Here is a 24,680-nt window from a genome sequence, read left to right as displayed (position 1 = left end):
GAGCCAAACCTGTGAGGGCTCCCTTTTTTCTTCTTGTATTTTTTCATTTCTTTTATTCTAGTTCTCTTCCCTAATTCTCTTTTCTTTTTTATTGTTTTTGTTTTTGTTTTATTGTTTTTTGGGGTCATTTTTATGTTTTTGTTGTGTTTCTTGTTGTTTTGTTGTGTTTTGTTTTGTTCTGTTGGCACCTGCACAACAGAAAGCTTGATGTGGTTATGGCTGAGCCTCACAGTCACCCAGCTGGAGGAGAGATACACCCGTGAATGAGACAACAGCAGTAAAGACCCAATTACAACAGGAGAGCCCAAATTACCCACGCAAGGGAATTCCTTGAGCATCCATCTCAGGAGATCAAAGACACTGCACCACTGGTTCCCACAGTACACTTTCTATATAAGGCCAACCCACAAAGACTGGGAGGCATAGAAGTTATATTTAATACATAGAAGCAAACACAGAGACAGCAAAAATGGGGAGACAAAGAAACAACCCTCAAATGAGAGAAAAGGAGGAAGCTCCAGAAAATGAGCTAAATAATATGGAGGCAAGCAATTGATCAGATATAGAGTTCAAATAAATGGTTATAAGGATGCTCAAGGAACTTAGTGAGAATTACAGGAAACTTAGTGGGAACTACAACAGCATGGAAGATGAATAGAAACCATGAACAAGAACCAGTCTGAAATGAAGAATACCTTTTCTGACATCAAGAATAAACTGGAAGGAATTAAAAGTAGATTGAATGAAGTAGAGGATTGAATCAGTGATTTGGAAGACAAGGTAAAAAAACATCCAATTAGAGCAGCAAAAAGAAAAAAGAATTAAAAAGCAGGAGGCTAGTTTCAGGGAATTCTGGGACAACATGGAATGCAACAACATTCCCATCATAGGGGTACCAGAAGGAGAACATAGTGAGCAATGAATAGAGAGCCTACTGGAAGAAATAATGACAGAAAACTTCCCTAACCTGGTGAAGGAAAGTCACACAAGTTCTGGCAGCACAGAGTCCCAGTGGAAGTGAACCCAAAGAGATCCACAAAGACACATCATAATTAAAATGTCAAATGTTAAAGACAAAGAGAGGTTCTAAAGGGTAGCAAGAGAGAGACAGAAAGTTACTTATAAGGGAGACCCATTAGACTGTCAGAAGATTTCTCAACAGAAACACTTAAGGCCAGAAGGGATTGGCATGAAGTATTCAAAGTAATGAAAAGCAAGAACCTGAAGCCAATGCTACTTTATCCAGCATGGGTATCATTTAAAATGGAAGGTGAAATAAAGAACTTCCAAGACACAAAAAGGGGAATGGAGCATATTACCACCAAACCAGCATTGCAAGAAATGTTAAAGGGACTGCTTTAAGAAGAGGAAATTGAGAAAAAGAGGAACATAGGTCTAAAGAATAAAAATGGCAATAAATAAGTACCTATCAATAACAACCTTAAATGTAAATGGACTAAATTCTGGCCAGTTTTCTCAGTGGTTAGAGCATTAGCCTGTGGACTGAAGGGTCCTGGGTTCGATTCCTGCAAAGGGCATGTTCCTTGGTTACAGGCTTGATTCTGGGCCCTGGTTGGGTTGGATGTGGGAGGCAACCAATCGATGTGTCTTTCTCATGTCAATGTTTCTCTCTCTCTTTCCCTTCCATTCTCTCTGAAAAGCAAAGGAAAAAATATCTTCAGGTGAGGATAAAAAAAAAAGACATAGAGTAGTTTAATGGATAAGAAAACATGACCCGTATATTTGCTGTCTACAAGAGACCAACCTCAGAATAAAAGATTCACACAGACTGAACATGAAGGGGTGGGAAAAAAATTTCCATGCAAATGGAAAGGCAAAAAACCCCTGGCATATCAATACTTATATCTGACAAAATAGACCTCAAAACAAAGGGCATAAATGATGCAAAGAAGGTCACTACATAATAGTAAAGAGATAGATCCAACAAGAAAATATCACCCTTTTAAACATATACACACTCAACATAGGAACACTTAAATATATAAAAAACCTCTTGATGGACTTTATGGGAGAGATCCATAGCAATAGTCATAATGTGAGACTTTAACACTCCACTGACATCAATGGATAGATCTTCCAGACTTAAAATCAGTGAGGAAACAGCGACCTTAAATGACACATTAGATCAGATGGATTTAATTGATATTTACAGAACATTTCTTCACGAATCAGCAGAATATACATTTTCCTCAAGTGCACATGGGCCATTCTCAAAGATAGACCACATGTTAGGACACAAAATAAGTCTTAACAAATTCAGGAAGATTGAGATCACATCAAACCTCTTCTCGGATCACAATGGCATGAAACTAGAAATCAACTACAATAAAAATAATAAAAAAAATTCAAACACATGGAGGCTAAATGGTATGTAATTAAACAATAAATGGGTTGCCAGTGAGATTAAGGAAGAAATAAAAAATTACCTGGAAACTAAGAAAATTGAACACATACAACCCAAAATCTATGGGACACAATGAAAGCAGTCCTGAGAGGGAAATTCATAGCACTACAGGCCTATCTGAAGAAACAAGAAAAAGCTCAAGTAAACAATCTAACCCTACCATTAAAAGAATTAGAAAGAGCACAACAAGAAAAGCCCAGTGTAAGTAGAAGGAAGGAAACAGTAAAGATCAGAGCAGAAATAAATGACATAGAGACTAAAATAAATGCAAAAGATCAATGAAACCAAGAGCTGGTTCTTTGAAAAGATGAACAAGATTGATGAACCTTTAGCCAGACTCATCAAGAAACAAAGAGAAAGGACCCAAATAAACAAAATCAGAAATGAAAGAGGCAAAGTAACAACTGACGTCACAGAAATACAAAGGATTGTAAGAATATACTATGAACAACTATATGCCATCAAACTGAATGACCTGGCAAAATGGACAAATTCCTAGAAACATACAGTCTTCCAAAACTCAACCAGGAAGAATCAGAAAACCTGAATAGGCCAATAACAACTAATTAAATTGAAGCAGTCATCAAAAAACTCCCAGCAAACAAGTTCAGGACCAGATAGCTTCAAAGGCGAGTTCTACCAAACATTCAAAGAAGAACTAACACCTATCCTCCTGAAACCATTTCAAAAAATTCAAGAGGAAGGAAGACTTCCAGGGTCTTTTTACGAGACCAGCATTATCCTTATTCTAAAACCAGACAGAGACATTTCAAAGAAAGAAAATTACAGGCCAGTATCCCTGATGAATATAGATGCTAAAATCCTGAACAAAATATCAGCAGATCAGGTCTAGCTATACATTAAAAACATCATACACCATAACCAAGTGGGATTTATTCTGAGTATGCAAGGCTTGTATAATACTCACAAATAAATAAATGTGATACATCACATAAACAAAGTGAAAGAAACCAATCACATGATCATATCAATAGACACAGAAGAAGCATTTGACAAAACCAAGCAGCCATTTATGATAAAAACTCTCAGCAAAGCAGAAATAGAGGGTGCATACCTCAACATAATAAAGGCCATACATGACAAACCTACAGCCAACATCATACTCAATGAGCAAAAAATAAAGTCATTTCCCTTAAGAATAGGAATAAGACAGGGATGTCCGCTTTCACCACTCTTACTCAACACAGTACTGGAAGTCCTAACCACAGAGATCAGACAAGAAGAAGAAACAAAAGGCATCCAAATTGGAAAGGAAGAAGTAAAACTATTTATTTGCAGGTGACGTGATTTTGTATATAGAGAAACCTAAAGATTCCACCAAAAAACTGCTAGATGTAATAAACAAGTTCAGCAAGTAGCAGGATACAAAATTAACACCCCAAAATCAATGGCATTTTATACTCCAATAATAAACTCTCAGAAAGAGAAACTAAAAACCAATCCCATTTATCATTACAACAAAATAATAGAATACCTGGAAGTAAACTTAACCAAGTAGGTAAAAGTCCTGTACTCAGAAAACAATAGGACACTGAAAAAGGAAATAGAGGAAGACACAAACAAGTGGAAGGATATGCCATGTTCATAAATTGGAAGAATTAATATTAAAATGTCCATTCTACCCAAAGCAATCTACAGATTCAAAGTAATCCCTATTAAAATACCAATGGAATATTTCTCAGATCTAGAACAAGTATTCCACAAATTTATATGGAACCAAAAAAGACCCTGAATACCCTCAGTAATCTTGAGGAAATAGAACAAAGTTGGAGGGATCACAGTATCTGATGTGAAATGATACCACAAAGCTATTATAATGAAAACAGCCTGTTAGTGGCACAAGAACAGGCATATAGATCAATTGAATAGAACAGAGAACCCAGAAATTGACCCATGCCATTTTGGTCAATTAATATTTGACAAAGGAGGCAAGAACATACAATGGAGTAAAGACAGTCTCTTCAATAAATGGTGTTGGGAAAATTAGACAGATACATGCAAAAAAATGAACCTAGACCACCAACTTACACCGTATACAATATAAAATCAAAATGGATAAACTTAAGTTTCAGTCATGAAACCGCAAAAATCCTAGAAGGAAACATAGGTAGTAAAATCTCAAACATCTCATGTAGCAGTATATTCACTGATACATCTTATACGGCAGGAGAAACAAAGGGAAAAATAAACAAATGGGACTACATCAAACTAAAAAGCTTCTGCACAGCAAAAGAAACCATCAACAAAATGAAAAGGGAACCCACAATTTGGGAGAACGTATTTGCCAATGATACATCTGTTAAGGGGTTAATTTCCAAAATATACAAAGAACTCATACAACTCAGGAAAACGACAAGTAATTCAATTAAAAAAAAGGCAAAGGACCTGAATAGACACTTCTCCACAGGGGACATACAGATGGCCAGGAGACTTGAAAAAAATGCTCAGTCACCAATCATCAGAGAGATGAAAAGTAAAACTACAATGAGGTATCACCTCACACCTGCCAGAATGGCTACCATCAGTAAATGAACAAACGAGAAGTGCTAGTGAGGATGTGGAGAAATGGGAACCCTAGTACACTGCTGGTGGGAATGCAGACTGGTGCAGCCACTGTGGAAAACAGTGTGGAGGTTCCTCAAAATATTAAAAATGGAGCTGCCATCTGACCCAGTGATCCCACTTCTGTGAATATATCCTAAGAATCCTGAAACACCAATCAGAAAGAATATATGCACCCCTATGTTCATAGCAGCGCAGTTTATAATAGCTAAGCTATGGAAACAGCCCAAGTGCCCATCAATAGAAAAGTGGATAAAAAAGCTGTGGTTCATTTACACAATGGAGTACTATGTGGCTCTAATAAACAAGGAGCTCTTGTCCCTTTAGACAGCAAGGATGGACCTGGAGATTATTATGCTAAGTGAAATAAGGCAGTTAGAGAAAGACAAATATCACATGATCTCACTTATGTGTGGAATCTAATGAATAAATTAACTGATGAACAAAACAGATTCAGAGGTATGGATGCATGCAACAGAATGAAAGATCTCAGAGGGGAGGGAAGTGGGGGGGCAGGAAGAGATTAACCAAAGAACATATATGCATCTATGCGTAACCTGTGAACAGAGACAATAGTGTGTGGAAGGCCTAGGGTGTAGTGGTGACTGAGTGGAGGGGGATAAAGGGAGGGAAATTGGGGACATCTGCAGTACTGTCAACAATAAATGAAAAAAGAAAAAAGAAGAAATGTTACATATGATTTCTCTTAAATTTGGTGCTCAAAGATCCTAAAATAAATTTTGTAAACTTTTCCTGTAGTGTTCTTTTTTTTTTTTTAATATGTCTTTATTGATTCACAAAGAGGAAGGGAGAGGGAGAGAGAGAGTTGAAACATCAGTGATGAGAGAGTCATTGATCAGCTGCCTCCTGCATGCCCCCAACTGGGGATCGAGTCCGCAACCTGGGCATGTGCCCTGACTGGGTATCGAACCTCGATCTCCTGGATCCTAGGTTGATGCTCAACTGCTGAGCCATGCCTGGTCGGGTTCCTGTAGTGTTCTTTATGGAAGACTTAAATGTGCATTTTCTACACATTGACAGAAGCAAAAACATTTCTTAACGTGAATATCAAACTTCTCAGATTTGAATTCTGTTATACCCTCAGGCAGGTTTCCTTTTTCCTATGGGACATTATTTCTGGAAATGTAGAGAAAGTTTATGAGCTGATATGACTTGCTAAACAAATGTCCATGTCTATAGGTAGCTTCTTAGGAAGGCCCCTAAGTTGTGTAGCCTGTCCTGTGGCAATATGGCAGGTCTGTCCTGGTGTCATTGATAGTGCCATATGGGTGGTGAGTCCACAGCTTTGGAGATGTCTGCAGGTCCCCTTGGATTCAGACTGTGCCCAACCTTGATTCCCCAAATATCTAAGTCAGCAGCTTCTGGAGGGAAGGTATTTTCTGTTTTATTTTTATTATTATTTTCTTATTGTTGTTCTGTTTGGTTTGGTAGGGGAGGAGTGGAGACAATAGGAATTCTTAAGTTTCTATATATTTTGATGAGGTAAAATGAAAAATTTTCTGCCTACTTGCTTCTTCTTGTTTACATTGACCAGACACAACTTATTCAGTTGTTCCCACAATTCTATTATATGTATATGTATATTTATATATATTTATATATATAATATGTATATATTATATATAATTCAATTTTACACACACACACACACACACACACACACACACACACACACACACACACATCTTTATTGATTTCAGAGAGAGGAGGAGAGAGGGAGAAAGAAAGAGAGAGAAACATCAATGATGAGAGTCATCGATCGGCTGCCTCCTGCATGCCCCTGACTGGGGATCAAGCCCGCAACCTGGGCATGTGCCCTGCCCGGGAATCAAACTGAGATCTCCTGGATCCTAGGTCAATGCTCAACTGCTGAGCCACACCTGGCCCAGCCTGCTGGCAATTCTGCTGGCCTGGATCATGGATCTGAAAACAGGCCCATCTGGAATAGGGGGGGGTTTGAAGTGATTTTGAAAACTGGGGCTTAAGGTGAGCCATATTGAGGGCACAAAGGGGTTGAATCTGAATTGGAACTTCTAATAAAACAAGAAGTATTGCTGCCTTCCTATTCTCTCTGTGTGAGTTGCTTTCTGTCTACTTTGGGACTTCTCCAAGGAGAGAAGAGTTAAAAGATCTGGCTTCTTATTAATGGTCATTATATTTAACCACCTTGATCCCTGCAACAACTCCCATTAAGACATTACTGCTAGATTGTCAATGACGAAGACTACACAAGTACAGGTCATTGTGGTTCAGGGATGTTTAAATACTATGACTAATAAAGAGCAGATATGGGAGCTAGTTATTGCATCAAATCATTAACTTACAAAGTATTCAGGAACTCAGTTTCTGTATATCACCCACCTCAGATTCATGCAAGTAGTTGAAGCAACCTCTTGAGTTGGATAAATGTGACTATTTTGATAGTGTGGTTTAAGTTACACCATCTATATTACATGTATATATAAATATGGAAACCACATTTTAAAATAGCATGATAAAGTTTATTAATTTTCAAGGAAAATGATTCTCGAATTTTGAAAATTTCTGTTTTCAGTTTTTTAAATGGCTATAGATATGAATTGGGCATAGTAAAGTCCATGTGGACTACGTATTTTCAGTTGTCTAATATTTTTAATTGTCTATATGAGTTTATATCTTATAACATCTCTAAACATTTTCTGGGGTGTACTGTAATTTTCACATTATTATCTCATCCTTTGGTTTTAATAGGATTGGCAAAAGTTTTGAAGTTTTAATTTCAGTTTTTCCCGACTGCTCAGAGTTTGGTGATACAAAATGAAAAGAGATTTCCATAGTTGCTAACATTCACCAGGTTTTGTTCCAAAGCATGGGCTTTAGTAGACTTTTGAATTAAATCCACATTCTTCACCCAAGCCTAGTGATAGAATCCAACATTTCAAAGCTAGGTATGCCATAAACAGCTATAATAATCTGAAATAATCTGAAAAAAATTAAAACATGGAAATACAATAAAATAAGAATTGATCACTTTATAGTGGAATACTCTATAAACTGTCTGCATTGGAAACATGTGGTAGTTTTCAAACATCTGACTTCCATAATTCTAAAGTGTGTCGTTTATTTGAAGGCAGAAACTTTTTTCTCCTCTGCATATATTTATAAGAATACAGGTTAATATATTTTTTGCTGTCCCAATTTGCATTCATTTACTTATTTTTAATTTAGAAAAGTCACTTTGGAGTACAAATGCATAACATAAATATATTCACCTCAATTAAATATTTTATCACTAAGTACTGAAGTGTGAGCAGAAAGAGATTAATTCTGTAAATATTGCTACTTTTATTGATCTGTGTAAAAATAATCACATATTAACATAATTCCCAATAAGAGGAAGAAATTATTTAAAAGCATGTACATGATACAGAAAAGTAAAAGGGTCTTTAATTTTTAATGGTCATTAAAAATTTTTAAGGTATATAGTTGTGTCTGAGTGGCATTATACCAACTGTAATAATTACAGGAGCTGAAAGGTCCCAGTGGTTTTGCAATGTAATGTCTGCACAACCTCGTTTAACTTGTTAAGGGAAGCTACAACCCTCCCATATATGAAGCAGCTGAACTCTTAACCATCACAACAAATGCGGGCCTTAGATTATACTATTTTAAATGAAATATTTTCAGGGTTGCCTAGAAAGTTACATTATGTATGTATAAATGATGCTAAAATAGCCTGGTAGGGGAATACTACTGTGTTCACTGAGCAATGAAAAGGCCCATTCAATTTCTTAGCTTATTCAACTTTTTAAAGTTTTTTTTTTAACTAAAAAAACAAAACAAAAAAACAAACCCCAAAAATGTAATATAAAAACCTTTTATTGAATGTTGAAAATAAATGTGTTTCATTGTTAGACTGCGATATACTTCCACTGTAGAATTTTGTTCATAATCTGTTTTTTTAATCTGTTCTCATTCCTCCTGTAAAGTCATGTTTTTAAAAAGTTACATTTTTGAGGTAGTGAAGGAAGGAAACACATATGAGTCTTAGGTAAGAGTGGCTGTACTCCAGCCTGTCTCCTGCACAGCTCCCAGTGCCTGACCCTTGGGGAGCAGCATCAAAAGACTTCTGGGACAGACTGACCTAGGGTCTGGAGGTATCACACTGCTTAGTGACAAGTGGAAAACAGAAGGGCCTGCATCTCCAGTAGGGACCCTGGAGACTTCTAGTGGTTTCATTACTCTTAAGAGATCCTGTGGCATAGATGGGGGCAGATCACTTTACGCATATTTGACAGGAAGAGTTGCACCAGCTGTCTCCTAAGGCCTGTTCCAGCTCTGAGAGGCTATGGTGTTAATTTAAGCACTGTCTATGGAAGGTTTCCTGTGTGTCAGACAATGCTCTTTGCATGCATATTTATGACAGTCGTCTCTTAAGATCCTTATTCCTCACCTGCTTTAAGGGTGGGGCTCCCGAGATTTGGGAGGTTAGTAAGTAGTTATAAATGTTCACAGCCAGTGAGGGGCAAAGCTGGAATCCACATGGGCCTCAGTCTCCAGAGCCATTTTGCATGCCAGCTGTTTCTTGCTGAGGTCACCTGTGTGTGTTCCTCATCCAAGACAGTGTGCACAACTAGGTGTGATGTGTGTACAAGCTAGTGCACAACTCATGTTCCAGAAGGAGGAGGAAGAATTCTGTTTTTTTAAGGAAAGTGTCTGTCAACTAATGTGATTTCCTGCTGAGAAAAAGAAAGCTTAGTTTGAATTAGCTTTGTAGAACTAAAGCTCATTATACAATCCCATAGTTTGGTCCATTTTATGAAGTTAGGTAAAAGTGAACAAATTTTGTTTAGAAAATTTAACTTAATCACAGCAAACCCAAACCAGCATTTTAGCTATGAATAATCTTGTTTGTGAGGACAATATTTATTATACAGATGGAAGGAAAGATTGAAATGGCTGTTAGTGTCTTTTTTTTTTTTTTTTTACTATATCTTTATTGATTTCAGAGAGAGGAAGGGAGAGGGAGAGAGAGAGACAGAAACATCAATGAAGAGAGTCATTGATCCGCTGTCTCCTGCATGCCCCCCCTGGGGATCAAGCCCACAACCAGGGCGTGTGCCCTGGCCAGGGAATTGAACTGTGATCTCCTGGATCCTAGGTCTGGATCCTAGGTAGATGCTCAACTGCTGAGCCATGCCCGGCTGGGCAATTTTACCAGTTTTAATAGAGATTCAGCCTCATCTCCCCAGAGCAGAGGGTGCTGGTGGGTGCCCCTCAGAATGTACCTCTAGTTTATGTGTAGAGGAGGCAAAGGGCCCCTTCCTGCACAATTCTCCTGGCACCCCAAGAGAGAGTGGTTTTTATAGAGGGGGATATGGATTACTTCTCACTCCCTGCCACCCATTTGTCCCCATACACCCAGCATCGGCTGTTCAGTTTTCCCATCATTTCTGTCCTTGCTAGATGCATTGTTTTTAATTTCTGTTTCCCCACTCACTTAGCAAAAACTTGTCCAATGAGATAAAATTTTTTTACAGACCTACTCAATGCTTCCTGATCTCTGGAGGAGCACCTGTCAGGAAGCACAGGCCCTTGTGCACTTTTGTGTGGGTTTTAAGCCTTCAGTAAATTAAAGAAGAGAAGGCGAGAGGTGGCCTTTGTTGGACTACTGATTTTGTCAGACTCTGCCTTTCTCCTCTCCTTTGCTCTCCTGACTTACTCCACAGCAGTCAGAGAGGATGGATTCTGCCCAGCTGATATCTATGAACTCAATGCCCTAAGTTGTGTTCTCAGGTGTGTGTATGTAAAAAGGACATCTGTATTTTGGTGATGTAGAGTTTGCTGTCTGTCCTCTGAGTCTGAATGACAGAATTGAAAGCACGTCAAGTGTCCTGATCTGTTCTGCTGTTTTAACTCTGTGTGTGTGCATTTATTTTTATTTTTCTTATTTATGTAAGGTGCCAGGTGGGCAAGAGCAAGGGGGAGATTTAAAAAAGCCATTTTTGTGTTTATTTTTAAAAAGTACTATCTAGGAAGTGATTGATTTTAAACGTTTCAGTTCAGGGATGAGAAGAGCAGAGAGGCCATTCAGTCTGTTGCCTTGTTTCTCCAGGTGTCAGGTGAACAGCTCGAGGTTGTACTTGGAGCATTGTTCATGGTTCTGGGGTGTAATGTGCACGTTGTTTCTGGTCACTACTCCTGCCCATGACAGGAGGCCGCAGAAGCCCCAGGTTCTGGGGTGGAGGAACCTTTTTGCTTTATGAATGTGGGAATTAGTGCAGCTTTTCTCTTGGTAGCTGTGTGCCTGAGAATGTGGCTTTTGAAGTTGGTGGGGGGTTCTTTTACCATTGAAGTAAAGGGGAATAGGAGGGCTAAAATATTTGTTTTCACTTCAGTCATGACCAAAAGCGCTCTACCTTAAAATGTGGATCAAGGGGCATCTGTATCAAAATTCCCCCAAGGGCCTGTTACAAATGCATATTTCTAGGCTTTCTGGATCAGAATTTTAAGGGATTGGGGGTTGGAAATCTGCATTTTAAAAAGCATCTGAGGTGATTCTTGTGTACACTGATGTTTGAAAACCACGCTTGTAGAGAGATAAGCAAAAGCCACTGTTCAAAGGTCAGACAACATCTGACATCATTAGTGATGTTGCTCATGTTGGTCTCTGTAGCAAGTACTTTATGGAAAATACAGAAAAGATGAAGCAGTTACCTGAACCTTTGGTTTCTGCTGGGATGGTCATCACCCTAATTGCTATAGTAAAAATGAGAACAGCTCATCTTGTTAGTTGTCCTTTGCCTGTTTGACTCATTCTAATTGGCAGGTGGAAAAGTCTAACTAAAAAATATTTGGAATCTTTTGTGCTTTAATCATTCTGAATAAGAAATGAGAATGCGTTAAATTTATACAGTTAAGCACTTTTGGCAAAATGTGTTAAAATGGTTATAGTAGGTTAAAATCACCATTTTCTCGCCAGAGTTATAATGTGTAGCAATTGAAAATTGTTTTAAATGTAGAAAGTAGTTAATTTTTCAGAAAACTTATTTGCTTCTTCTTCTTTTTTAAACAGGAAAAACTAACCCAAGAGTGTGTATTCAGAGAACAGTTCGAAGAAAACTGGTATAACACATACTCTTCGAATCTCTATAAACATGTGGACACTGGAAGGAGATACTATGTTGCATTAAATAAAGATGGGACCCCAAGAGAAGGAACGAGGACTAAACGGCACCAGAAATTCACACATTTTTTACCAAGACCAGTGGACCCTGACAAAGTACCCGAACTATATAAGGATATTCTCAGCCAAAGTTGACAAAGACCATTTCTTCACTTGAGCCCTTAAAAAAGTAACCACTATAAAGGTTCCGTGCAGTGGGTTCTTATTGATTAGCTGTGTCATCACATCTGCTCCACTGTTGCCAAATTTTGTCGCATGCATAACATAGGATGGAGGCTTGGATGGGGACTTGCTGATTTTGTGTTGCACTTACAGACCTTTCCTCCTGGAGGCCTGCCTGTGCCCACTTGATTTATTGTGAGGAAAGAAGAGTGTGTGTGTGTGTGTGTGTGTGTGCACGCGTGTGTGCATGCCTGTGTGTGTGTGTGTGAGAGAGAGAGAGGGAGAGAATGAGAAAGGGAAAGAGAGAGAGTGAGTGAGTGGATGAGCAGCAGGGTGTCAAAGACAGGAGCAAAATAGAGGACTGTGGCCTGATGCATGCTGGGGAATAGACACACTTTCACATGTCCAATCAGTTGTCCTTCAGCTGGTATCAGCACAGCTGCCACACTTCAACTCATGAGATCTTGGCTGGTGGTCTGCACAAGGGTACACTGCATTTTCAAAGGCTTGGAGGGTGCAGTCTCACTTAAGAGACCTTTTCAGTTAATTCTCACTGGTGCCATCCCAGTGAATTTAAAGCAAAGACCTCTTAGTAAAAAAAAAAAAAAAAAAAAAAAAGTTAAATTTATTTATAGAAATTCCAAAGGCAACATTTTATTTATTTTATATATTTATTTATTATATAGAGTTTATTTTTAATGAAATATGTACAGGCCAGATAGGCATTTTGGAAGCTTAGGCTCTGTAAGCATTAAATGGGAAAGTCCGCTATAAACCTGTGGTGAATTCATGCAAGTGAATATAACTTTGCATGGATATGAGAAATTCTGATGACCCTTAATGTACTGAAGGTGACAATCTCTTTTGTGCCCGTATTATTGTAAACTTATGCACATCATTCATGACACTGAGTATTCACTCTTCAGAATGCTTGTTTCATAGCTTGTCCCAGAGGATTAAAGATAAACTGGGTCTCAAACTTTTATTCTGTGTCTGTACTATTTACTCTCTTATAAGTGACTGATGCCATCCTTGTAATGTCATGGTTGGAAAATATGAGGGTCGGCGTATATCCGACTTGTCTAAATCTATTGCAGAATGTACCAAAGCTAAGCAGTAGCCATGCTTTTATTTTAGTTGGTCTCCAGAACAGGATTAACATCAAACATTGTTCTGATTTAGAATTCTCAAAAAGGAAAAAAAATAAAAAGCTTACACAACAAAGATTATTTTTTAAAGGGACACCTGAACCAGATTAGTAGGATCATTCTTATAAACTTTTTATTTGTGCATTTGGTTATCAAATATGAAATTATACAAGTACCATAGAGGTCATTGTAACATCTTTTATAGAAAATTGCTTTTGGTGTGAACTGTCATAATACGTGGTAATAGAACCTTCAAGTAAAACTTGCAAATGAAACTAGTAAGTCTTCATCAATATGACAATGAGGGGGAAAGTATTATACTTGACTGTGTTTTGTTTTTAAAAAGGTCTTCACAAGCACTCAGTTTTTTTAGAGGGGAGGTTACTATATAGAATATCTTTTACAAGGCTTTTATACCATTTTATGCTGAAAAGCATAAGAATACATATTTCTTTATTAGCAATAATTTTGGAACTTGCCCTTGGGCAAGGGGGACTATTCCTTACTATATCTAAGGAGAAAATAGCCAAATTCTTAAAGCAATATTTAAGAAAAAGGAATTTATAACACATTCTCATACCATAGAGAACAGTTTTTAGTCCATTATGTTTGGAAATTGAAAGTAACAGTTCAAAAATGTGTTGGGATTTATGTAGCTAATTAAAAATTTAATATTCCAACTTTGTTTTGCTCTGATGCACATTCTCTATGAAAAATAAAGGTATGTCACTGGTGAGTTAAAGCTGTTTTGAAGTAGAAGCCCATAATTTATTGCCATGAACACATGTGGCCCTTCTAAGGTCCAAGCTGGAGCACATAGCAGAGCCCTCCTGCTGATGGGAATTAAGGAAAAACGAAGTCTAACCTTTGGAATTAAGAAATATTTGGGGGGTAGGGGACTGGAACAATGTAAGATAGTCAATTTATGATAAAGGTCAGAATGTTCTCTTCATTTAGTTTCTTGTTTTTTTGTTAACTTTCCAAGGAGAAACTGCATTTAAGCCCAAGATGTAGTAGTCTTATTTATTACTTAACTCTTCGCTGCTGCTAAAATGTGCACATATTCAGGCTTTAGTTTTTCCAAAAGGCATTTAATATTTTTGACTGAAAAACATTAACATCTGACCACAGAGAAGAATCAAGTTTCTATGATGTCATAGGTACAATATTTAGAACTGAAAAAATTGATTTTAGGTGTTAGCCAAAAGTAATCTTAAAGTAGCATGAGATGCTAATTAGCCCAAAATAAAGAAAACAATTTGTGAAAAAGACTAAAAGTTCCATGCATTCCTAGAAAATGCTACTTTAATGTCTATATTTGGAGTTATTTTGTTTTGGTACCTATTTAAAAAAAGAAGAAAATGTTATATGCTTTTGGTAATGGACACAATAAACTGTAATGGTCTGTAAATAAATAAATATTGACTTATGCAATTTATGTAAATAAGTGTTCTGGGAGAGTAGGTGGCTCAGGTTTTGGTGGGCATTGTCCTGCTGGGCAGCAGAGTGAGTTATTCCTAGCTCATAGGTTTGCATCTGGTTCTTTTCATAAGAGGCTCAGAGCCCTTTGAGTGGCAGCCCTGAGCTACTATGGAATGGGTGGTCCCAGTTTTCACAAACAGATGCTCAGACAGCCCAACCACTATGATATTGGTGCCAATATGTGCACCTTGGTTAAAAGACTAACAGGCATGACTGAACCACCCTCCCATCTGTTTTGTGAATATCCCAGGCAGTGTCAAAGGACATGCCAGGTTGAGGAACCTGTCCCCACCAGGTCCTGTTGTGTAGGTAAATGAATGGATTTAGTTTATGGTGTTTTCATTCTGTTGCATCTCATGAACACTACAACCTTGCTTGATTTCCTTGATAATCTGTAATTTTATGTAAATACATACAGAATTATGGAATTTGTGTAAATACATAATTATAGACTTTTGAAAACTGGTATTTTTTTACTTAATGTCCATTTTGGAACTGCTTCAAGTTATGTGCCTACATGAACCAATGGAATTTTAAAAACATGCTCTTCTTGCTCTTACAGCTGTTGCATGTATGTTGAGGGAGTGGGGGTGGAGGATGGAAGGGGAGGAACAAATATATCCAGATGCCTTTTTTAAAAATTTACCTTTATTGTTGAAAGTATTACAGATGTCCCCCCTTTTTCTCCCATTGACCCCCTCAGATTCCTTTTCTTTCTGTAAGCATTAGATAGAGAAGCAGGTAACCTTCTGGGATAGACATTTAAGGATTTGTAGCAAGGAAAATGGAATGTGTGTGCACATCTATGTGGATGGTTGAATGGACAAAGTCACATTGTTTGAGGTCAAATTCTGTTTGCTGAATCATTTGACCTTGAAATGTGCCAAATTTAGATCCACTGTTTTCGGTCACTTGCACCAAAGAGCAGTGCAATGGTGTGGGTGGAGGAATACGCCAGATGGATTCAGAAGATGTGTTGGCCACCAAGCCCCTCTTGAGGGCATGTTATACATATTGTATAACACCCACATGTGTCCATAGACAATGCATATTTTATTTAAAACTTTTTTTTTTTGCTGCTTCAGTCATTTTGAGTCCTGGTAAAGTTTCTGAGAGCAAACTGTGGTGTTGGAACATATTATCTTGGCATTACCATAAAATTTTATTTATTTATTTATTTATTTATTTATTTATTTATTTATTTATTTATTTATTTATTTATTTATTTACTTATTTACTTATTTAATTTTATTTTAAAAAAATATATCTTTATTGATTTCAGAGAGAGGAAAGGAGAGGGAGAGAGAGAGATAGAAACATCAATGATGAGAGAGTCATTGATCAAGCCCACAACCCGGCATGTGCCCTGACCATGAATCGAACCCTGATCGCCTGGATCCTAGGTTGACACTCAACTACTAAGCCACGCCTGGCCGGGCACCATGAAATTTTAAAAACAATATTCCTTGAGCCTCAAAACACTCCTAGGAAATCTAGGACATTCATTGCCTAGGTTAATTTAATTTATTTTTATTCCCATCCCCCCATGGCCACCCCTTTGGCAACCATCAGCTGTATCTATGAGTCTGTTTCTGTTTTGTTTATTCTTTTTTTTTTTTTAGATTCCAATGAGATCTATAAATGATCTCATTTAGATCTATAAATGAGATCATATGTATTTGTCCTCTGTCTGACATTTCACTTAGTGTCCATGTTGTCCCAAATGACAAGATTTTGTTCTTTTTAATAACTAAGTCATATTCCATTGTGTATCCATTTTCTGTATCTTTTCATCTGTCGATGAACCCTTGGGCTGCTTCCATATCTTGGCTATTATAAATAACACTGCAATGAACATAGGGGTGCATATATTTTTTTGAATTAGTGTTTTGAGTTTTTTTTGGATAAACACCCAGAAGTGGGATTGCTGGGTCATATTAAGGTATTCTATTTTTAATTTTTTGAGGAATCTTCATACTGTTTTACATAGTGACTGTACCAAATTGCATTCCCACTAACAATGCACAAGGGCTCTCTTTTCTCCACATTCTTGCCAACACTATTTGTTGATTTATTGATGGTAGCCATTCTGATAGGTGTGAGGTAATGTCTCGTTGTTTTAATTTGCATTTTCTTGATGATTAGTGATATTGAGCATCTTTTCATTTGTCTATTGGCCATCTGTATGTCCTCTTTGGAGAAATGTCAGCTCAGGTCCTCTGCCCATGTTTTAAATTGAATTGTTTTTTTGGTGTTAAGTTTTATGAGTTTTTTATATATTTTGTATATTAACCCCTCATCGGATGTATCATTTGGAAATATGTCTTGATTGAAGCACTTAATCCATTTACATTTAGAGGAATTATTGATAAATATGTACTTATTGCCATTTTGTTAATTGTTTTTAGGTTGTTTCTATAGTTCTCTCTTCCTTCTTTTCTTGCTCTCTTCCCTTGTGGTTTGCTGTTTTCCTTTAGTGTTTTGTTTAGGTTCCTTTCTCTTTGTTCTTTGTATGTCTTTTGTAGGTTTTTGGTTTGTGGTTGCCATGAGGCTTATGTATATCATTCTTTATCTATAGCAGTCTATTTTAAGCTGATAGGCATTGAAATTAGAATATATTCTATAAGGGCTACACTTTTACTCTCCCCTCCATGCTTTATGTTATTGATGTCATATTTTAGATCTCTTTGTGTTGTGTATCTAACTACTTATTGTAGTTTGAGTTGAGTTTGATACTTTTTTTCTAACTTTTGCAGTAGCTTCTTAAATGTTAGATTGCTGTAATTACTGAATGTTTGGCTCTACTTCTGAGGATTTTCCCTTTCTCATATTTTGAAAAATTTCTGGTTCTGGCCTTCCCTTTTCTACTGAATGAAGATCCTTTAACATTTCTTGTGAGGCTGGTTTAATGGTGATTAAGTCCTTTAGTTTTTGCCTGTCGCAGAAAATCTTTATCTCTCCTTCAATTCTGAATGATAACCTTGCTAGGCAAATTATTCTAGGTTGTAGGATCCTTTCAGTCAGCACTTTAAAGATGTCTTGCCACTCCTTCTAGCCTGAAAAGTTGCTGATATCAGTTAATAACCTTATAGGGTTTTTTTTTGTATGTAACTTGTTTTTCTCTTTCTTTCTTCAAGGTTGTTTCTTTATCTTTAACTTTTACCATTTTAACTACAATATGTCTTGGTATGGGTTTCTTTGGGTTCATTTTGTTTAGAACTCTCTGTGCTTCCTGGACCTGGATGTCTGTTCTCTTTCCTAGATTAGAAAAGTTTTCAGCCATTTCCTTAGGGGGTGTGTTCCTTTCTCTCTTTCTTCTCCTGATGGGATCCCTATAATGCAAATGCTTGACTGCTTGATGTTATTTGTCCCAGAGGTCCCTTAAGCTATCCTCATTTTTAAAAATTCTTTTTTCTTTCTGCTGTTCTGATTAATTCATTTCCAATAGTCTGCCTTCTAGGTCTGGGATTTATTGTTCTGTGTTAGATAATCTGCTGTTGATTCATTCTAATATGTTTTTCATTTCAGTTATTGTATTCTTCAGGTCTGCTAGGTTCTTTCTTATGCTTTATAACTCTTTGTTGAAGTTTTCCCTCAGTTTCTCTATGACCATTTCTTCAAATTCTTTATCAGGCAAATTAGTTAGTTTTGTTTCCTTAAGTTTCTTTTTTTGGGGGGATTTTTCCTTTTTCTTCATTTGAAAGATATTCTTTTAATTTTTAATTTTGTTTTTAAATTTTGTTTGCTTTTCTATGAATTTTTTTTCATAGTTTTTTAACATGAATTAGAAAAATTAGCTCGCTTTTCCAGTCTTGGGAAATTGGTATATGTAGAAGTGGTTTCTGTGCAGACTGTGTGTGCTGGGTGGTTTTGATAGGCAGGTAGGTAGGAGCCAAGCAAGTGCTTAAGGCATCTGGTTTATCTAGCTGGAGCAGCTCTGGGTAAGGAAGCCAGGTGTATGTAGTAATGTCCTGTTGATCCTGCCTGCTCCCTTTGTTTGGGACAGTATGGATTCAGATAATTTGTCCAGGAAAACACTGCAGCTACTTTACAGTCAGGCCAGAGCACCTGCATAGGATCCCCATCCACCCTATATAGATGGAGGGGGACATACATAATGGTGGAGGGAAAACATGGCTCCCAGCCTATTTAATCTTTTTCTCTTGTTGTCAGAAGCTGTTCATTCAGCACTTGGTTCACTCCCAGGAGTAATGCTATCTACATACGTGCATATTTGAGTTTGCTCACAGAGAGGATGAGGTCAGCATCCTCCTGCTTGGATGCCACCTTCTTGGACCTCCTGACATTGCACATTTTAAAATTGATATTTTGTTGTTAAAAGTGGAACAGGGAGGATTAATAAACTGTCCTTACCTCCTTTAGTATATAGCCCCAAATTCTCGGACTCAGGTTTGTAGAATGAACCTGGCCACACCAGGTTGGTTACAAAGGTGTGAGCAGTGCGTTGGTATATGATCACTGCCTTTTACTTGTAGTGTGCCTGGGTGGCTGCCTGCTTAGGTCTTTAGAAGAATTTTTTTCCAGTTTTATTTAGATGCAATTAACATACATCACTGAGTAAGTTTAAGGGGTATAGCATCATGGTTTCACTTACATATATTGTGACATGATGACCACAGTAACTTTAGTTAACAACCATCATCTAGAAGAATTTTTGACGTAAAATTTTCTTCATAGAGAGGAACGTGGCGAAATAAGAAATAGCACCTTCTACAATTTTATTTGGGAAAAAAGTGAAATGAGTATTCTTTGTAGTATTCTTACTCTTGCTTCACTACCAGCATAGTCATCAGGTTGATGGACATCCAGCTCTAAAGCTGGGCAAATGTTGTGATGGCCAGGCGGGAGGCCAGGGAAACAGCCAAGAGAAGCCTCTTTGCTATTTTGGTTAATAGTAAAAGAGAAAATTCTTACTTGGTATTATTATTATTCTCCCACTATATTCCATCTTATATCTTGGAAAACATTTTAAAAACTTGCTTTTAAATTAAAAAATGTGTAGGCACACTGACATCTCAATAGCGCTTGGCACACTGTGCTTATAATAGGTCCTTGCTTTTCTCCCCATTCCCTTATGAAGACCCTTCTAACTATATTTATGGTTTTGGTTACAATTTCCATTGTCACTAGTGAACTTAGTTGGGAACAGTTGATACCGGGAACTAAAGAGTTAGAAGAAGAGCAATGAGGACCATCAGAGCTGAACAAGTGGTTGTGCCTTCCTTACACAGAGGGATGACAAGCATTAGTAACAGTGTACATGGCCCAGCTTGGAGAAACTTATTTTTAAAAACACTCATCTGGGCCTTTTCCCCAACCATTTTGTGGGATGCTGCAAAACATCCTGTAAGCTGTACCTGGCTATTGCCTCTGGCTTCTAGTGTATGTACAGGGCTGGTAAGTGACAGGATTTGGGGATTTCTGTTTCTGACTAATAAAAAGAGGGCTTTTACTAGTCTGTGAAAATATTAGAGTTATAACTGCTCTTTCTGAAGGAAGCCATACTTGGAACATCCCTTTACTCTGTGGTTGACCAAGTCCTCCCCCCCCCTTGCTCTTTCTCTTCCTATTTTTCTATTCCTTGACCCCTCCCTTCTTCCTTTGTTTTGTTGTGTGGAGCTGGCACCAGCAGTAAAGACATTCAAAGTTCTGATGGCACACAGAGAGTTTAAACAAAGAAGCATCTTGGTAGATCATGAAGAACATGATGACGAGGGAGCCAGGGGCTGTGGGACAGAATATGTGCCCAATTCAGACTTATGAGGTCCGAGGTGAGTTGCAAAGTGAGTAGGAGGTCCAGACGAGAGAGCTATAGTCTCTAGGATTCTAAATGTGTCAAGATAGTGCTTTGTACTTGGAGAATTTGGGTGCGTTGTATTTTTTTCATGTTTCCTAAATCACTGTGACTGAGCTGAATTGGCCAGCATTCACTCTGATTTCCTACCCCTGTGTAAGGGCAGTAGTTTATGAGGTGATAAGAACCATTTGTGAGTCAGACCAGCTTGTTGCTCTGGACTTATTGAGGCCAAGACCAGAATGCTCTTTGTTACTCTTGGTTTCTATCCAGAGGTAGCTGACTCTGTCCGGTTTCGTTAATATGACTCACTTCAATTTCCCCCTCATGTCATTGGCAAAATTCACAACATAATAGCAATTAAAACATAGGATAATAAAAGAGGTAAAAATATAACCAGTTTTTAACATATCCACTTCATTCTTTCAATAAATGGGTATTGAGCAATTGCTACACAACATGGAACAGAGCTAAGGCTATAGTGAAGAGGTCAGAAAACATTCTGATCTTGTTACTTAAATACTGGGCTGGGTTCTATGTCAATGATTTTATAAGCATGCAGTACCTGTTTAAGATACTGTCAGATTGGGCCCTGGCCGGCTTTGCGCAGTGGTTAGAGCCTGTGTACTGGAGGTTTGCAGGTTTGATTCCTGGTCAAGAGCAGGTGCCTGGGTTTCAGGTTTGATCCCCATCTCCAGTCAGGGTGCATGTGGGAGGCAAACAAACGATGTGTCTGTCACATCGATGTTTCCTTTTTTTTTTTCTTTTTTAAAATATCTTTTTTTTTTTTTAAACATATCTTTATTGATTTCAGAGAGAGGAAAAGAGGGGGAGAGAGAGAGATAGAAGCATCAATGATGAGAGAGCCATTGATCGGCTTCCTAGCCGGCAAACCGGGCATGTGCCCTGACTGGGAATCGAACTCCGATTGCCTGGATCCTAGGTCGATGCTCAACCGTTGAGCCACGCCCGGCTGGGCTAAAATATATCTTTATTGATTTCAGAGACAGGAAGGGAGAGGGAGAGAGAGAGATAGAAACATCAATGATGAGAGAGTCATTGATCCGCTGTCTCCTGCATGCCCCCTACTGGGGATCAAGCCCACAACCAGGGCCTGTGCCCTGGCCAGGGAATTGTACTGCGATCTCCTGGATCATAGGTCAATGCTCAACCACTGAGCCATACCAGCAGAGTATGTGGATATTTCTCTCTCTCCTCCCCTCTCTTTCTTCCTCTCCCCTCTCCCTTCCACTCTCTCTAAAATCACTGAAAAAAATATCCTCACTCTTTGGGTGAGTTAAAAAGAAAGAAAAAGATACTGTGGGATTTGGGATGCCCACATTGTAAGGCAATTAGAACAATGTTGGCAATTCTCTGTAAACTTCCCATGTATCAAATATGAATTCAACTTAAATTTACATAAAAGGATATAAGAACTCAGTTGGATGCAACCCCATTCAAATCCTATTGTTTTAACTGGATAGATTTTAAAAGAGTCCTCAAATTTGATGATACAGATTAAATAGATGAGCTCCATCTTGGCAGTGAATGAGTAAACAGAATGGAGGTGGCCCCATTTTTCCCTCCTGGGGAAAAATCCAAAGAAAAAGGCAATGGAATTCCAAAAGTTTGTGAATTATAGATTTGTGGTCTCAAGGGTGTCAGAACTCAATGAAGCTTTGGAAAATACTTCATCCCCCATAGAATCTACCTCATTGGTGTAGAAATGGGCATATAACCATGGTTTTAAAACCGGAGAGATGAAATTATCCATATTGGTTAGAAGGATAAAATTTTTCATTTTGTTTGTCTTCACTAGAATTATGTCTGTAGTCAGTCAGCTCCTAGCTTCCTTGTGGCTACTTTGATTTCCTCTTCTAGTTATTGGGGTATCATGACTTCTTACACTCTTGGGTCTCCTTTCCCTGATTCCACAATTAAAGAGTAGACATGTTTAGGCACATGTTACAGAATGAGTGGAAGTGACAAAACGTGATGGCTGATCTTTAGAGTTTCCCCAGAAGAGTTTCATGATCAGAAACTTAGGAAAGTAGGGCTAATTGAATCAGAGCAGGATTCAAAGCAGGGCATCCTTCAGAAGACACATCATGACTGTCTCTGGTTGGATAGAACCTAAGGGCAGAACAGTTCCATAATGTCGCCATTCACCTGGTGTCTGAAGTGCCATCTAGAGATAGATTCAAGTAATGGATGAGTCCTTGGTAAGTGGGCACAAAATTAGAAATCAGACCATTTCTTCTGACAATCTGATTTAAAGAAGCAATTTTAAATTTCATGGTGATTCTAATGTGCATATATATCTGCTTCCTGTTTCTTCCTCCTGTCGTATTTCCTGTGCAGGAATGCTGAGTTCTGCTACCCTCATCTCAGAGCTTTCATTTGCTTCCAGATAATAAATGCTTATTTTTGTTAAAATATAGATTATTAAGTAGAATAGTTGTATTAATGCTTCCTGTTGAAGTATGTAGATTAACCTGCCTGAAAATACAGTCCAGTCACATGTAGGCCGTATTTATGAGCCATGGCCCCATCTGTGTTCCACATGGTCCTGAATGTGTTCACAAATGAATCAACACCTTGAAATGGTCAAACTGAACCTCAAATGAGTTGTTCTATGACTTAATTAGTTGGTTCCTATAGACACTTAGGCTATATGTTCTTACATTTTTTTCAAATAGTAGAATCTCAGATTATAGAAAAAATAAAAATAAAGTAGAAATAAATATATTATTGTAGTTTTGGATAAATAAAAGTTTTTTTTTGTAGTCATGGATCACATTTGGTGCTTTTTTTTTTTTTTAATAAAAAGAAACATTTTAGGGGAGATTAAAGATGGCGGCAGACTGAGTGGAAACTACACAGACATTCTCCTGGGACCAAACTGGAATTACAACTAAAACATAGAAAAACCACTCTGAATAATCAACTTCAACTGAAGATGAGCTGGAGAGCACCCTCATAACCAAGGAGGAAAAGCGGAGACTGCATAGAGATTGGGAGGAAGTGCGGAGGTGTTACAGGGCTGGCTGGGCTCCCACAGGCAGCAACTGAAGGTCCAGAGGGACATCTCAGCTGTGGGGGGTTTCCACTGAGGACTCTGGGGCCTAAACCCCAGGCTGGGCTTCCCAGCCAAGAGCACCAGAACTGAGAAAGGTGCCCACATAACATCTGGCTGTGAAAAGCAGCCAGGTTTCTGTCTGCCAGGGAGAGAGAGCTAGAAATGCAGGCACCCTCTTAAAGAGCCAATGCACAAAGATTCATGTGCAGCCACTTACCTTGGGCTCCAGCAGAGGGAGGGCAGGGTGGACTGGAGCTATGTGAGGAGAGTCTAGGGTTTTGGGCTCTGGAGATAGAGCTCAGAGCGCACCACTCTGTAGTCCTGTGTGAAGTAATTCTCCCATACTGCAGAGGATGTTTTTCACAGTCAGATATTTACCTTCCTAGCAGTTTTTGTCTGAGGGGGAAGCAATTGCCCCACCCTGCTGGAAAACCTCTCGGCCTACTCTGTGGAGTTTCTACAGTCTGAGGCTCATTAAGAGAATCAGATTAATCAGTCTGCAGCCAGAGGCAGACCTCAGAGTGGTTTGAGTCTCTGCCTGATCTGCTTCTGGACCCAGCTCCTGGAAAAGCACACTTCAGTGTGCATCTTGGTCCTGTCCAAACGAACCCAGCCCCAATGAAGGGGACCTCATGCCATGGGTTGTTGATAGCTCTAAATAGAGTACTCAAGGCCAGTTACAAACAGAGTCTGACATTGGCGTGCACCAGATACCTTCCAAAAAGACTGAGAGTCCTAGCAGGCCTACATAATTCATAGAAACAAATCCAAACAGGCAGCCAAAATGGGGAGGCAAAAAA

General features: G+C 38.2%; 1 protein-coding gene across 4 annotated transcripts in view; it reads left to right on the top strand.

Annotated features, from left to right (window-relative positions):
- FGF9 (fibroblast growth factor 9) overlaps positions 1 to 12,950 on the top strand; it is a 133,845-nt gene extending 120,895 nt beyond the window's left edge. For all 4 annotated transcript variants that reach the window (XM_081129901.1, XM_081129898.1, XM_081129900.1 and 1 more), the window contains exon 3: positions 12,084 to 12,950. In XM_081129901.1, coding sequence (XP_080986027.1) covers positions 12,084 to 12,329 — 246 coding nt within the window. In that variant the 3' untranslated portion in view covers positions 12,330 to 12,950. The remainder of the gene's footprint in view (positions 1 to 12,083) is intronic.
- The last annotated feature ends 11,730 nt before the right edge of the window (positions 12,951 to 24,680 follow it).

Source organism: Miniopterus schreibersii, assembly GCF_964146895.1.
Source record: "Miniopterus schreibersii genome assembly, chromosome: 2".
NCBI lineage: Eukaryota > Metazoa > Chordata > Mammalia > Chiroptera > Miniopteridae > Miniopterus > Miniopterus schreibersii.
The sequence above is the reverse complement of the archived record's forward strand: the minus strand, read 5'-3'. Positions and strand labels throughout refer to the sequence as shown.